General features: G+C 36.1%; 1 protein-coding gene across 8 annotated transcripts in view; it reads left to right on the forward strand.

Annotated features, from left to right (window-relative positions):
* The window catches only part of SPPL2A (signal peptide peptidase like 2A), a 54,218-nt gene that overhangs the window by 14,511 nt on the left and 25,928 nt on the right, over window positions 1-13,779 (forward strand). For 3 of the 8 annotated variants that reach the window (XM_055088229.1, XM_028495315.2, XM_055088228.1), the window contains 6 exons: window positions 1,620-2,151; window positions 3,827-3,942; window positions 4,630-4,812; window positions 5,240-5,329; window positions 5,816-5,949; window positions 9,874-10,025. In XM_055088229.1, the coding sequence (XP_054944204.1) occupies window positions 2,133-2,151; window positions 3,827-3,942; window positions 4,630-4,812; window positions 5,240-5,329; window positions 5,816-5,949; window positions 9,874-10,025 (694 nt within the window). In that variant the 5' untranslated portion in view covers window positions 1,620-2,132. Of the gene's footprint in view, window positions 1-1,619; window positions 2,152-3,822; window positions 3,943-4,629; window positions 4,813-5,239; window positions 5,330-5,815; window positions 5,950-9,873; window positions 10,026-13,779 lie in introns of all 8 variants that reach the window. The other 5 variants (XM_024116103.3, XM_024116104.3, XM_024116107.3 and 2 more) reach the window with 3 other exon arrangements.

The raw sequence follows: 13,779 nt of genomic DNA on the forward strand, positions 1-13,779 counted from the left end.
TTTTTATTTTTTTGTGGTACGCGGGCCTCTCACTGCTGGGGCCCCTCCCGTTGCGGAGCACAGGCTCTGGACGCGCAGGCTCAGTGGCCATGGCTCACGGGCCCAGCCGCTCCGCGGCATGTGGGATCTTCCCAGACCGGGGCACGAACCCGCGTCCCCTGCATCGGCAGGCGGACTCTCAACCACTGTGCCACCAGGGAAGCCCTGTTTTTTCCTTTTTAAATGTTCTCCTTCCAATCTTTTTACACCCTCGTCTTTGCTTTTGTTTTCCTCTCCCTTTTTTTAATAGCCTGGTCTCTCTCCACATCATTCTTTTTTTTTTTTTTTTTTTTTTTTGCTGTACGCGGGCCTCTCACTGCTGTGGCCCCTCCCGTTGCGGAGCACAGTCTCCGGACGCGCAGGCTCAGCGGCCATGGCTCACGGGCCTAGCTGCTCCGCGGTATGTGGGATCCTCCCAGACCGGGGCACGAACCCATATCCCCTGCATCGGCAGGCGGACTCTCAACCACTGCGCCACAGGGAAGCCCTCCACATCATTCTTTAAGTTCACATAACAGTACAAATACATACAGGGAGCTTTGGGGGGGGGGGGGTCATTTTTATAAAAATAGAAAACACTATAAATATCTTTCTGGAACTTGCTTTTCTCACCATGGACATCTATTTATACAGGTAGATCTAGTTATTTCTTTTTTTTTTAATTTTTAAATTTTTTAATTTTTAAATAAATTTATTTATTCATTTATTTATTTTTGGCTGCGTTGGGTCTTCATTGCTGTGCACTGGCTTTCTCTAGTTGCGGCAAGTGGGGCTACTTTTTGTTGCAGTGCGTGGGCTTCTCATTGTGGTGGCTTCTCTTTGCTGTGGAGCATGGACTCTAGGTGCTCAGGCTTCAGTAGTTGTGGCATGTGGGCTCTAGAGCTCAGGCTCAGTAGTTGTGGCGCACGGGCTTAGTTGCTCCGCAGCATGTGGGATATTCCCAGACCAGGGCTCGGACCTGTGCCCCCTGCATTGGCAGGCAGACTCTTAACCACTGCGCCACCTGGGAAGTCCTGTAGTTCTTTCTTTTTAATAGCTGTGTGCTATGCATACCATAATGTAATGGATTCTTATCTGTGGAAGATGTTTTTTGTTTTTGCTATAACATATTGCAGTGAATATCCTTGTACATTTATCTTTGTATAATCTTTGTGCATTATGTAATACATCTCTAGGATATGAATCAGAGAATTATAAGTATTAAAAAAGTTTGATTGATATTGCCAATTGTCTATTTTAAAGGTTATACCACTTAAGCAGTGTGCATTGTTAAAACCCAAATCCTAATTTAAATACAGTTCTCTCTAAAAGGAGCTTAGTAGAATGACTGGTTCCAATCTATGGCAGGTAAAAGATAAAGTCAGCCTAAAAGAAGGAAGTCCTCAAAGACTAATGGGGTCTTGCCAAAAGGATACAAAGAGCAAGGTGGAAGAGGCTCTATTGGCCAAATTTGGGATAATTTGAACATCAAACGAATAATTGTAATTGCACTACATTGAATTTTAAAAAATCAGTTAATCTCTAGTGATAGTAAACAAAAGGTGGTAGAGAGAGAGAGTAAAGCTTTTTTTTTTTTTTAGAAAAGAAGAGTACAAGGGCTTCTGTGGTGGTGCAGTGGTTAAGAATCTGCCTGCCAATGCAGGGGACACGGGTTCGAGCCCTGGTCCAGGAGGATCCCACATGCCGCAGAGCAACTAAGCCCATGCTCCACAACTGCTGAGCCTGTGCTCTAGGGCCTGTGTGCCACAACTACTGAGCCTGCGAGCCACAACTACTGAGGCCACATGCCACAACTACTGAGCCTGTGCTCTAGAGCCCGTGTGCCACAACTCCTGAAGCCTGCGTGCCTAGAGCCCGTGCTCTACAACAAGAGAAGCCGCCGCAATGAGAAGCCCTCACACCACAACGAAGAGTAGCCCCTGCTCGCTGCAACTAGAGAAAGCCCACACGCAGCAATGAAGACCCAACGCAGCCAAAAATAAATAAATAAAATAAATTTATATAAAAAAAGAAGAGTATAAGCTAATAAATGTAGAGGATTGACATTCACCATTTCACAACCCCCAACATAATATGTAAAATTAAATTCAGGCATGGAGGCTAAAACACTAGGTGAGAAGTTGCTGAACTATTCACATTGTGCTACAGATTACTTACTAATCACAAAGGGAAAAAATATTTAACTTTACACTGGAGAAACCCTGCAGTTACTATGTTAACCAAATAATCAAACTCAGCATTGCTAATGGCGGGACATCCTGATATCATGCACCATTTTGTTGGGTGCAATAAGAAGTACCCAGTTCACTTACATAGTATTCTTTAAAAAATGTTTAACCTAAGTCTAATCAACCCTTATGATTATCTGTAGAATTACCAGCAATAGTTAGAACTGTAGATGATGTTAGTGTGACCTTACATAGGTTGTTAGTAACTACTCTGAGTCTCAGAGCCATCATTTATAAAACAGTGACAATGAATCAAATAAATGTATGACAATAACCTAAATATACTTTGTTGAATTTGTGTAGTTTGTTTACAACCTAAAAATAGTGTACATTACAGTAAGAATTTAACATATCAGTTTACCTCTCCTGTCAGAATCCATTCATAGCCACCAAGTATATAGCTGAATGAAAACTACATTTCTTTTTTCCAGAAGTGGATTCCTTATGTAATTACTTTATGTAATCTGATGGCATGTTTCAAGAATTCCCTGTACTTGCTTAGATCCATAAGCTAATAAAGTCCCAAGTATGCTAGAAAGTTTTCTAATCTCGAATGTTCAAGGGAGATTTCAGGTAGGAGAGCATGGATTAGAGCATTTCTGTACTTCTTAGACATTTAGGTTGACTTCTATGTAATAAAAAATTTTATAGATCAAAAATGGTCAAATATCAGCAATTTCCTGTAGCTTGACCTAATGCATGCTTTAGTGGCAGAGGCTTAGTAGTACAACATATTTATCTGCCAAACAATCATTTTTCTTCCTTATGTTGTAGAGTAAGATTTTCTCAAAGGAGGAGAGAGGAAAGATCTGGACTGATCCAAGTTTGAAGGGAATTGGGATGTGGAGTGGTATTCTAGTTACCTTAGGCTGTTTCTTCATATCATAGGCTCCACTCCCACCCCCCACCCCCATGTACAACGGATGTTCTTTTCAGTCACTTCTTACCTCTTGTCTCTCTTTTCTAGGTAGTGAGAAATGAGGCAAAAGGGAAGAACATTTTTCTATATCTTCTTTTTCCACTCTAAACTCTAGACTGGTCTTTTGGAATAGGCAGTTGCAGGGTCTTGAAAACTTGAGATTTCCAGTTTCTCTGGTTCTCTTCCAAAGGTAGCACTTAGAAATAATGATACCTTTTTTTTTTTTTACCCCAGTTACTCGTAGAATATGGAAGGTAATATAGGTTGAGGGACTTCAAGTGCATTTTCTTTTATAGAATATGAACAATGGAATAATAACTCATAAGAGATTGGGAAATAAAGTTTCAGACTGTAAAGGGAATATTGAACTTATAAAATCATAACAAGATTCCTCCCTGGGATATGGCCCTTATAACAAGGGCCTGTAAGAAAGTGACTTATCTTCCTTAAAGAATGTGTTCTGGGCAACCATGTACAGTTTTACCATTTCCTCAAACAAGAAGAAATCAATTTATTGGAGGACCTTCCCCCTTAAGGAAATGTGGTCAAACCTGTTTTATAAATAGCTTTATTAAAATCCTTAGTTCTTGGCAAGCCGAATTATTGCCACTGTGAAAATTATTGTTTGTGTCCTAGACAGCTGCTCAGGAAGCAATCCTGCATGCATCTGGAAATGGCATGCCTTCACCATCTAAGGACTACTGCATGCTATATAACCCTCATTGGACAGCTCTTCCAAGTACCCTAGAAAATGCAGTAAGTAAATCACAGCTTCTATTTATTTATAAACATAAAAATATTGAATGGTAAGAATGAGTTTTGTTTTAGTATGTAAACTAGTTATATTATGATTAATAAATATTTATTGCTTTTGCTTAAGTATTTCTCTCTGTGAGAAAAACAAGTTAGAGAATTTAAAAATACTTGCCTCAAAGCCTTATTGTCATCAAATATTTCTAATTTAAAAGAACCTTGGGACTTTCCTGGTGACACAGTGGTTAAGAATCCACCTGCCAATGCAGGGAACATGGGTTCGAGCCCTGGTCTGGGACGATCCCGCGTGCCATGGAGCACCTAAGCCTGTGCTCCACAACTACTGAGCCTGCGCTCTAGAGCCCGCGAGCCACGCGAGCCACAACTGCTGAGCCCACGTGCCACAACTACTGAAGCCTGCGTGACTAGAGCCCGTGCTCCGCAACAAGAGAAGCCACCATAATGAGAAGCCCACACACCACAATGAAGAGTAGCCCCCGCTCACCACAACTAGAGAAAGCCTGCGTGCAGCAACGAAGACCCAACACAGCCAAAAATAAATAAATAAATAAAATTTAAAAAAAAAAAAAAAAAAGAACCTTGTATTAAACCAATGTTGATACTTTGTCATTGAATGCATTTAGGGTGAAATATGATATTTATAATATTAAAGACATTTCTTCTTTCCAGACTTCCATTAGTTTAATGAATCTGACTACCACACCACTGTGCAACCTTTCTGATATTCCTCCTGATGGAATAAAGAACAAAGCAGTTGTGGTACAGTGGGGAACCTGCCATTTTCTTGAAAAAGCCAGAATTGCACAAACAGGAGGTGCTGAAGCATTGTTGGTTGCCAATAACAGTGTCCTCGTAAGTTATAAAACTATAATAACTTCTTTTGGGTTCATGATATCAAATTTCACAGGAATTGAACTATCTTCTTTGTGTGTGGTTTAGGGGCTGAGTTTTGAATAATCTGATGGTAGGATTCTTTTTAAATAAACATTCTGGTTATGATAGGTGTATAATTGGAAAATTTTGTTTCTTTTCCATTCCTAAAGTAGACAAGACCATGTTAGGAATGTGTGTGTGTGTGTATGTGTATGTAAAGTATCAGTTTAAGTTTATGCTAAAAGGATTCCAGTTTGAGAACTCTTACTATAACATTAAGAACACATGAAACTTCGTTTTATAACTTTAAAAAGATGTAATGTTTGTATTTAATGAATAACTTGTATTTTATTCTGTAAATACACTAGTAGTTCATAAGTCTTCACAATATGTTTTTTTCTTTTAGTTTCCTCCCTCAGGGAACAAATCTGAATTTCATGATGTGAAAATACTGATTTCATTTATAAACCACAAAGACTTTAAAGATATGAAGCAGGTAAATTAGTAGTTATATATTAGATAAAGTTTATAAATAGTACAACTTTTTACTTTTAACCATGATATTTAATTTAAATTATTATATATGTTCCATTTGCTAACAAGAAGTTATAAAGGCCTATCAAGTTTTTATTTGGAAAGTATGCACCCCCCCATTGAGCACAAGGTGTTTCAGAGTCCTGACTTTAGAAGGGATATTTCTTTACTTTGCCCTCTTTAAAAATCTTTGTGTTGTATCACTTAACTTTAAATCCTTGAACAAAATGTGATTGTGTGGAACATTGCACTTTCAAGATTTAATAAACCAAAGCATAGCCTCATAATTTTGACAAAAGACTATATATCATGTTGTCAAAACAGTTCTATTATTCTTGGCTATCTTATGTATAGTGTCCATTCCAGAATGAAATTGGAATATTGCTGCCATATGCTATAGTAAAAAGAAAACTAATTCCAGTGTATTAACTGTTATTTTGCCTTTCAGACTCTCGGAGGTAACATTACTGTGAAAATGTATTCTCCATCGTGGCCTAACTTTGACTATACTATGGTGGTTATTTTTGTAATTGCTGTGTTCACCGTGGCATTAGGAGGATACTGGAGTGGGCTAATTGAATTGTAAGCTTAATTAAACTTCATTGTTTTTAAGATAAATGGTTAAAAATTGTTTGTTAATCATTTTATCGTGTAACAACAGTTAAAGTTCTGCTTGTTCTTAGAATATAGTGCTGACGATTAGATTGCAGGTTTGTCCTCATACAGGTCTTTAACTTTTCACTGAGAAGAAGGGAGTCATAGGTTCCTCTTGTTCTTCTGTTGGCAAGGAAACATTGAAATTTCACCAAAGACTCTTAAATTAAAATGTTTAATTACCTCTCCCAGAAAAGGTGGAGATAGTTAACATTCTAATGTGCCTATTTATTTAGATTGGAAGAAAATAAAGAGAAGATGGGAAGTTTTTCAGCTCCTCCTGAGTTGAGTCATTACAATGTGACCTCATCATTCTATTTAATGCTTTAGGAATTCTAAGGATTTTAATTAAACATGTCCATATTTTAATTTAAACATAGAAATGACAAATATATGTGAAATTTAGATTTCTCTATTTAATAACAACCTAGGCCCAGTCTTCTTACAGCTACGTACTTTTGGCTATAGACTTTATAAAGCAAGCGATGTAGTTTATTTATTTTTTAAAGATTTATTTATTATTTATTTATTTAGTTAGTTTATTTTTGGCTGCATTGGGTCGTAGTTGTGGCACACGGGATCTTTGTTGAGCCATGCGGGATCTTTTGTTGGGGCACAGGCTTCTCTCTAGTTGTGGCACACAGGCTCCAGAGCACGTGGGCTCTGTAGTTTGCGGCATGTGGGCTCTAGTTGTGGTGCGTGAGCTCAGTAGTTGTGGCACACAAGCTTAGTTGCCCCGCGGCATTTGGGATCTTAGTTCCCTGACCAGGGATCTGCATTCCTGCATTCCCTGCACTGTAAGACAGATTCTTTACCACTGGACCACCAGGAAAGTCCCAGCAATGTAGTTTAGAAGGATCAGTTCATATTTATAACTCTGAGTAAAAAATTTTGCTCAGAGCATATTATTTTATGCATAAATGATGATATATTCACTTGTGAATTGATCTATAGATTCCATTCAAAAGGGCTTACTTGACCCTAGCCGAAGCTAATAAGCTTATTTGTAATTTCTTAAAGTACTAAAATTTGATTGACTTTCATCAAGAGAGAAGTCTAGGGTTTAACAAGTGTAGATTCCTAGAGTATTGAGCTTAAAATATTTTACATATTTGGAAAACACATTTCAGCATGTATTAGTCACATGATTTCACATGAGTAAGCATTACTTTTCTTCATTATTAATCTTTATAAAGCATAGTATGTAAGATCTCCAAAATCATTTTCTAGATTATATGGTGAAACTTTATAAATAATTTCCCAAAAGCTACTGACATTGAAAATGTTTTTCCATTTAATATATATCTTCACTATACTTACATTATAATGTAAATTGTTTCTTCTCTAGAGTAGTGCTTCTCAAACTGTAATGTGCATACAAACTGTCTTGAGAGCTCATTAAAATTTTTAAAAATTCAGATTTAGTAGGCTTGGGATGCATGCTGAGACTCTGCATTTTTGACAAACTGGCCCGTGGACCACACTTTGAGTTAGCAAGGCAAGCTTCATATACATGTCAGGGCAGGCTCCTCCTCAAGAAAATTGGAGGTGGGAGAGCAGCACGTGTAAGTTGTTTTATTCATAAAACATGATGGGCAAAAACAAAGAATGTGTTGCCTTCAGTAGCCAGATTGGGAGAGGAGATGTCCTTTACCTGCAGGATTATGGATTTTGAAATTGAGGAGGCTGATTCTAAGAGCAGAATAAAGATAGAAAGAACTAAATGTGTGCGTTGTTGGTGGTGGGGTGACAGTATAGAGAAAGAGAGTATGAATCAGTAATAAAATGGAGAAAGTTTCATAAAAAGTAGAATTATTGAGGACATAAGGACTGTTCGCAACAAAATGGCTGTATTTTGATGGCATTATGCTGAGTGAAATAAGTCAGACAAAGAAATACCAAATGATCTCATTTATGCTTGGAATCTTAAAAAAAAAAAAAAAAGAACTCATAGAGCAGAGAAAAGATTGGTGGTTACCAGAGGTGGGGAGGTGGGGAGGGGGCAAAATAGGTGAAGGTACAAACTTCCAGTTATAAAATAAATAAGTCCTGGGGATGTAATGTACAGCATAGTGACCATAGTTAATAATACTGTACTGCATATTTGAAAGTTACTAAGAAAGTAGTTCTTAAAAGTTCTCATCACAAGAAAAAAAATGTTTTAACTGTGTGGTGATGGATGTGAACTAGACTTATTGTGGTGATCATTTTGCAATATATACAAATATAAAATCGTGTCATACATCTGAAACTAATATGATGTTATGTCAATTATATCTTAATTTTAAAAATAACACAAGGACTGTTACTTAGCAAGTAAAGAGAGACTGAAAGAAAAGGGAAAAGAGAATAAGCCTTAGGGAATGGAAAATTTATCAGAACAGGATCTCATACGCAGAATTACCCTGCCAAATGAAAGAGGTACTTTTTGCAAAAGGGAAAAAATGCCTTGATTCCGTATAAAGACTTTTCAGTAGAGAGTTAAAGTCTATTATAATGAGTCCTTCTTATAACTGGTTCTCATCATAAACTCAAGATGGCAGGAAAGAAAGCTTAGCTTCTCATTGCATGTGGCTCTTGAGCTGATTAAAGAGTACCATTTTTAAAAAAGATGAATTGTATTATTTTAACATGATATAAATCTAGTATATGTTTTCCTTCAAGAAATTGCCTGGTGCTTTTTAGTACACTGAATATGAATATATGACTCTTTGATTATTATGGCTTATATATGTTCTGTGATAGAAATGTCTTTAAATGAATCTGTTTGCAATGATAGATACCAAAGGTTGGCACGTTTTCCCACTCAGGTACTACTTTCATTGAAACTTTTGTTAATACCCTGTCATCCAGCTCTACAGTTTCAGGGAGGTACTGTGTGTCTCTCCCCAGTCCCTCTCCCAGCTCTTTTCCCAGGCAGCCTCCCTAGAGTCACAGATGCCTAGAATAGTAACCATCCCAATCCACAGTTTTCTAATAACAAAGTGGCATGTTGGTAAATAAGTAGTTTGGCAAATGTACAGTTTCATAGAAATAAATCTTTTTTTTAACCTAAAGTTTGTATTGAGCCCAGACCTGATGAAAAGGGTCAGGATATATGAAAAGGGAACAGAATTTAGTAGACCAGAGTTGAAGGAACTGGAGCTGGAAAAGTATGTAGTGGGTTCCATATAACTGGGAAGAGACAATTAGGTGACAGAACAGAGACTCACTGCTCAACAAAAGAAGCTTGTGACCCTTTCCTCTTCAACTCCTGTGTCTGCCTTTTATTAGCTGTGTGACCCAGCAAGGTTGTTGGGAGAATTAGAAACTATTTTGCTATCTTATATCAAGGTAGGACAAAGCTATGTCTTGAACTCCTTTTGAATCCTTCATAATATGTCAGTGAGCACTGAACAGACATATAGAAAATACTGAGTTGACTGAGAGAAGAATTTAGTGTTTTATATTGAAGAGAAGCTAATTTTAAAAGTACTTTCCTATCTGCAAGTTGGTAATATTAAGTGTGTAAAAAGAATTGGTTATCATTTGAAACTTATTACATCAATGTAATTTCCAAATTAGATAATATAAACATTAATTTGTTTATGTAATAAATGTCATCTGTTTCAACAATTTTGCCTCCAGAAAAAAATGCTATTTTCAAAAGTTAGTGGTTAATAACAGATCAACTCTTGAGGGTGGAATTATAGGGAGTTTTTACTTTCTAGATTAAATATTTCTTTTTGGTGTGTAATTTTTAAGTATATTACTTTGTAATCAGAAACAAATCTAAGTTGGTGTTAGAGATAGATTTTTTAAATAGCTATACTTGGCAGAGATTTGCTGATGTTCCTGTGTATGTTTATGCAGGGAAAGCATGAAGGCAGTGACAAACACTGAAGATAGAGAAATGAGGAAAAAGAAGGAAGAATATTTTACTTTTAGTCCTCTAACAGTTGTAATATTTGTGGTCATCTGCTGTATTATGATGGTCTTACTTTATTTCTTCTACAAATGGTTGGGTAAGAAATCATATTTTATATTAGCTACTTTTAGCATACATCTTTTTATTTACTTTGCCAGATGTATCTTTTCCTTTAAGGCATTCTACCTGGAAAACTTAAGTGAATAGTTAAAGAGTGATATGAACTTTTTAAACTGTCAGAAGTGTTAGGCCCCTGTTACTCTGGGATTTAAAAAAATATTCCAATTAAAAAAATACTGTGTCCAGTGTGGGGGTGGTGGTGGGATGAACTGGGAGGTTGGGATTGACATGTATGCACTACTATGTATAAAATAGATGACTAATAAGAACCTGCTGTATAGCACAGGGAACTCTACTTCACTTTGCTGTGCAGTAGAAACTAACACAACATTTTAAAACAACTATACCCCAATAAAAAATTTTTTTAAAAAGAAAAGAAAAAAAGTTTTAAATAGTAGAAATTAAAAAATAGTGTGTCCTACAGAGGTGGAGAACAAACGTATGGACACCAAGGTGGGAAGGGAGGATGGGATGAATTGGAGATTGGGATTGACATATATACACTAATATGTATAAAATAGATAACTAATGAGAACCTACTGTATAGCACAGAGAACTCTACTAATGCTCTGTGGTGACCTAGATAGGAAAGAAATCCAAAAAAGAGGGGATGTATGTATACGTGTAGCCAATTCACTTCGCTGTACAGCAGAAGCTAGCACAACATTGTAAAGCAACTATACCCCAATTTAAAAAAAAAAAGGAAAAAAATATACTGTGTCTTGAAATAAGAACACTTCTTCATGGATGACTTGAAAGAATTGCTGTGGCCCCTAAGTTTCCCTCTCTGCAGTTAAAGCATAATAGGCCAGTATCTAAGCAGAAGACTAAGGATTTCTTGGTGGCTATATATAGTTATATGAAATAGAAGATTATTCAAATTACGGATTTATTGCTTCTGCTTACCCCCAAAGTGTGGTTTGTTCTTTTTGTCATTTTGCAAACCAAGATGTTGTATTGCTCCAATTTTGTTTTACTTATATAAACATTTAAGATCATACTACATCTAAAAACACACAGGTACTTGCCTGTGGTCTAGAGAATAAATTATACTTTTTCCTTTAAGAAGGTAGGATAATGGCTTGCCCATCCCCTGGCCAGTCTTATTAGTGGTCTGATAGGATGGAAATTTGCTATTTGTGGCCAACATATAGCAAAAAGAGGAGGGAGCCCTCTTTTTCCCTCCTATTTTTGGAGCCCTCTCCAAAAAGAGGAGGGAAAAAGAGAGTGTGCCTGATGAGAATTAAAAACCCTTTGTAAAAACCACCACAGGCTACAATGCTTACTTAGAGAATATTAGTATAAGTTTCTGGACTAGAAAACTGAGGCCCCAAGGTTAGTTTCAGCTTATTGTTCAATTTCTCCTGTCCTATGGCAGCAGTTTTAATACTATACTTAAGACATATATTTCCAATTAGAAAAATATTTCTTTGAATATCACTCATATTTCAATATGTTGCTAGGAGAGTGGATACCAGGGTGATATTTGTATTAGGTCGTCATTGCACAGCTAATTTTTCTGATTTAATTCTCAGCTTTCAATTGTTTGTGTCTGACCCTCAGTTGATATATATAGTGGTCTTTGACAGAAAAAAGAGATTTTTCTACCTTACCCTAAAGCATGTTTTCATTTTTGATAAGGAATTTCCTTAAACTCATCCTTATTTAAAAAGTTAACCCTGCTTATAACTGTAATTTTCAACGTAGGAGGAAGATCAATTAACCTCATGGTTATCCTAGGACATGGGATTTAATTATGACTCTGACAATGGTGTGTGATATTGCAAGATTTAATATACTTTTAAATGGTTCGTTATGGCTAAAATTGCTGCCATTTCTTAATATGTTCAATGTACTAAATTGCTAAGGTTCTCCTTACCATTTTATGTTGTTATACTCAAGAAAGTAACTACAGATAGTTATATTAACCAAATTCTTTCTCATGTCAAATCATTTTCTTAGGTATAGTATGACATTGAATGAGACACCTTAAAACTCTCTTAGGGCTCCAGAGCATGATTTCCACCAGAGTTTTAAATCTTGGGTTGGAGACCTTTGGTGGATGACTAACCAAACTCAACTTGGCAATCTCTGACTGTCAATCTTACTACTCAGATTACCATATATATCCAAAAACAATAATGAATAATAAGGAAACGAAAAAATAATTTGTCCAAGATCACCAATTAGAAAGTGTCTATCCCTTATTTACTGTCTCTAGTTTACTCTCTTTTCTCACATACAAAACAGTTATAGTTTTCTGAAATCTAGTGGAATTTGCAAAATTCAGTTAAAATTTTTATTTCCATTGTGAAATTTTGAGAAAGTTCAGAAAACGAACACTTTTAGAGTACAATAATTTCTCCCCCTTTTTAACAATAGCGAGATCAAATGTTTTTAATTTTAAATAATTCTCAAATAGGTATAGCTAATATAGAAAAACATTTGTGAATTTTAACTACCTTAGTATCGTATCTAGACAAAGAGGTTTGTTTAAGTGGATTTAGTTTTACCACATATAAAGTTGTTAGAGATAAATTCCACCGTAGGAAAATATAGACATAATGATTAACATCTAAGGTAGGTGTCAGTTCTCATCCTTAAGCTGCAATTTAAAAAGCATTTATAATGTTTTATTAATTGCTCCATTCATTACATTTAAATTAAATACAAATGTCTACAACTCACTTTATAGACATCTTTAACAAACATGTGAGTTTGAATCATTGAATGATAGAAAATGCAGAGCCACTGACATAAATCGTAGCAATATTTTCTTAAATCAGTCTCCGAAGGCAAAAGAAATAAAAGCAAAAATAAACAAATGGGACCTAATCAAACTTATAAGCTTTTGCACAGCAAAGGAAACCATAAACAAAATGAAAAGACAACGTATGGACTGGGAGAAAATATTTGCAAAAGATGCAACCAACAAGGGGTTAATATCCAAAATACACAAACAGCTCATACAACTCAATATCAAAAAAACAAACAACCTAATCCAAAAATGGGCAGAAGACCTAAATAGACATTTCTCCAAAGAAGACATACAGATGGTCAATAGGCACTTGAGAAGGTGCTCAACATCGCTAATTATTAGAAAAATGCAAATCAAAACTACAATGAGGTTTCATCTCACACCTGTCAGAATGGCCATCTTCAAAAAGTCCACAGATAAATGTTGGAGAAGGTGTGGAGAAAAGGAAACCCTCCTACACTGTTGGTGGGAATGTAAATTGGTGCAGCCACTATGAAAACAGTATGGAGTTTCCTTAAAAACTAAAATTAGAGCTACCATATGATCCAGCAATTCCATTTCTGGGTATTCATTCTAAGAAAACAAAAACCTAATTAGAAAAGATATATGCACCCCTATGTTCATTGCAGCATTATTTACAATAGCCAAATTATGAAAGCAACCTAAGTGCCCATCTATAGAGGAATAGATAAAGAAGATGTGTGTATATATATATATATATATATATTCATATACACACACAGTGTAATATTACTCAGCCATTAAAAAGAATGAAATAATGCCATTTGCGGTAACATGGATGGACCTAGAGGTTGTCATGCTAAGTGAAGTAAGTCAGACAGAAAGACTAACATTATATGATATCACATATGTGGAATCAAAACATAATACAAATCACCTTATTTACAAATCAGAAACAGGCTCACAGACATAGAAAAGAAATTTAGGATTACCAAAGGGGAAAGGGAAGGGG

The sequence above is a fragment of the Physeter macrocephalus genome, chromosome 11, assembly GCF_002837175.3.
Source record: "Physeter macrocephalus isolate SW-GA chromosome 11, ASM283717v5, whole genome shotgun sequence".
Lineage (NCBI taxonomy): Eukaryota > Metazoa > Chordata > Mammalia > Artiodactyla > Physeteridae > Physeter > Physeter macrocephalus.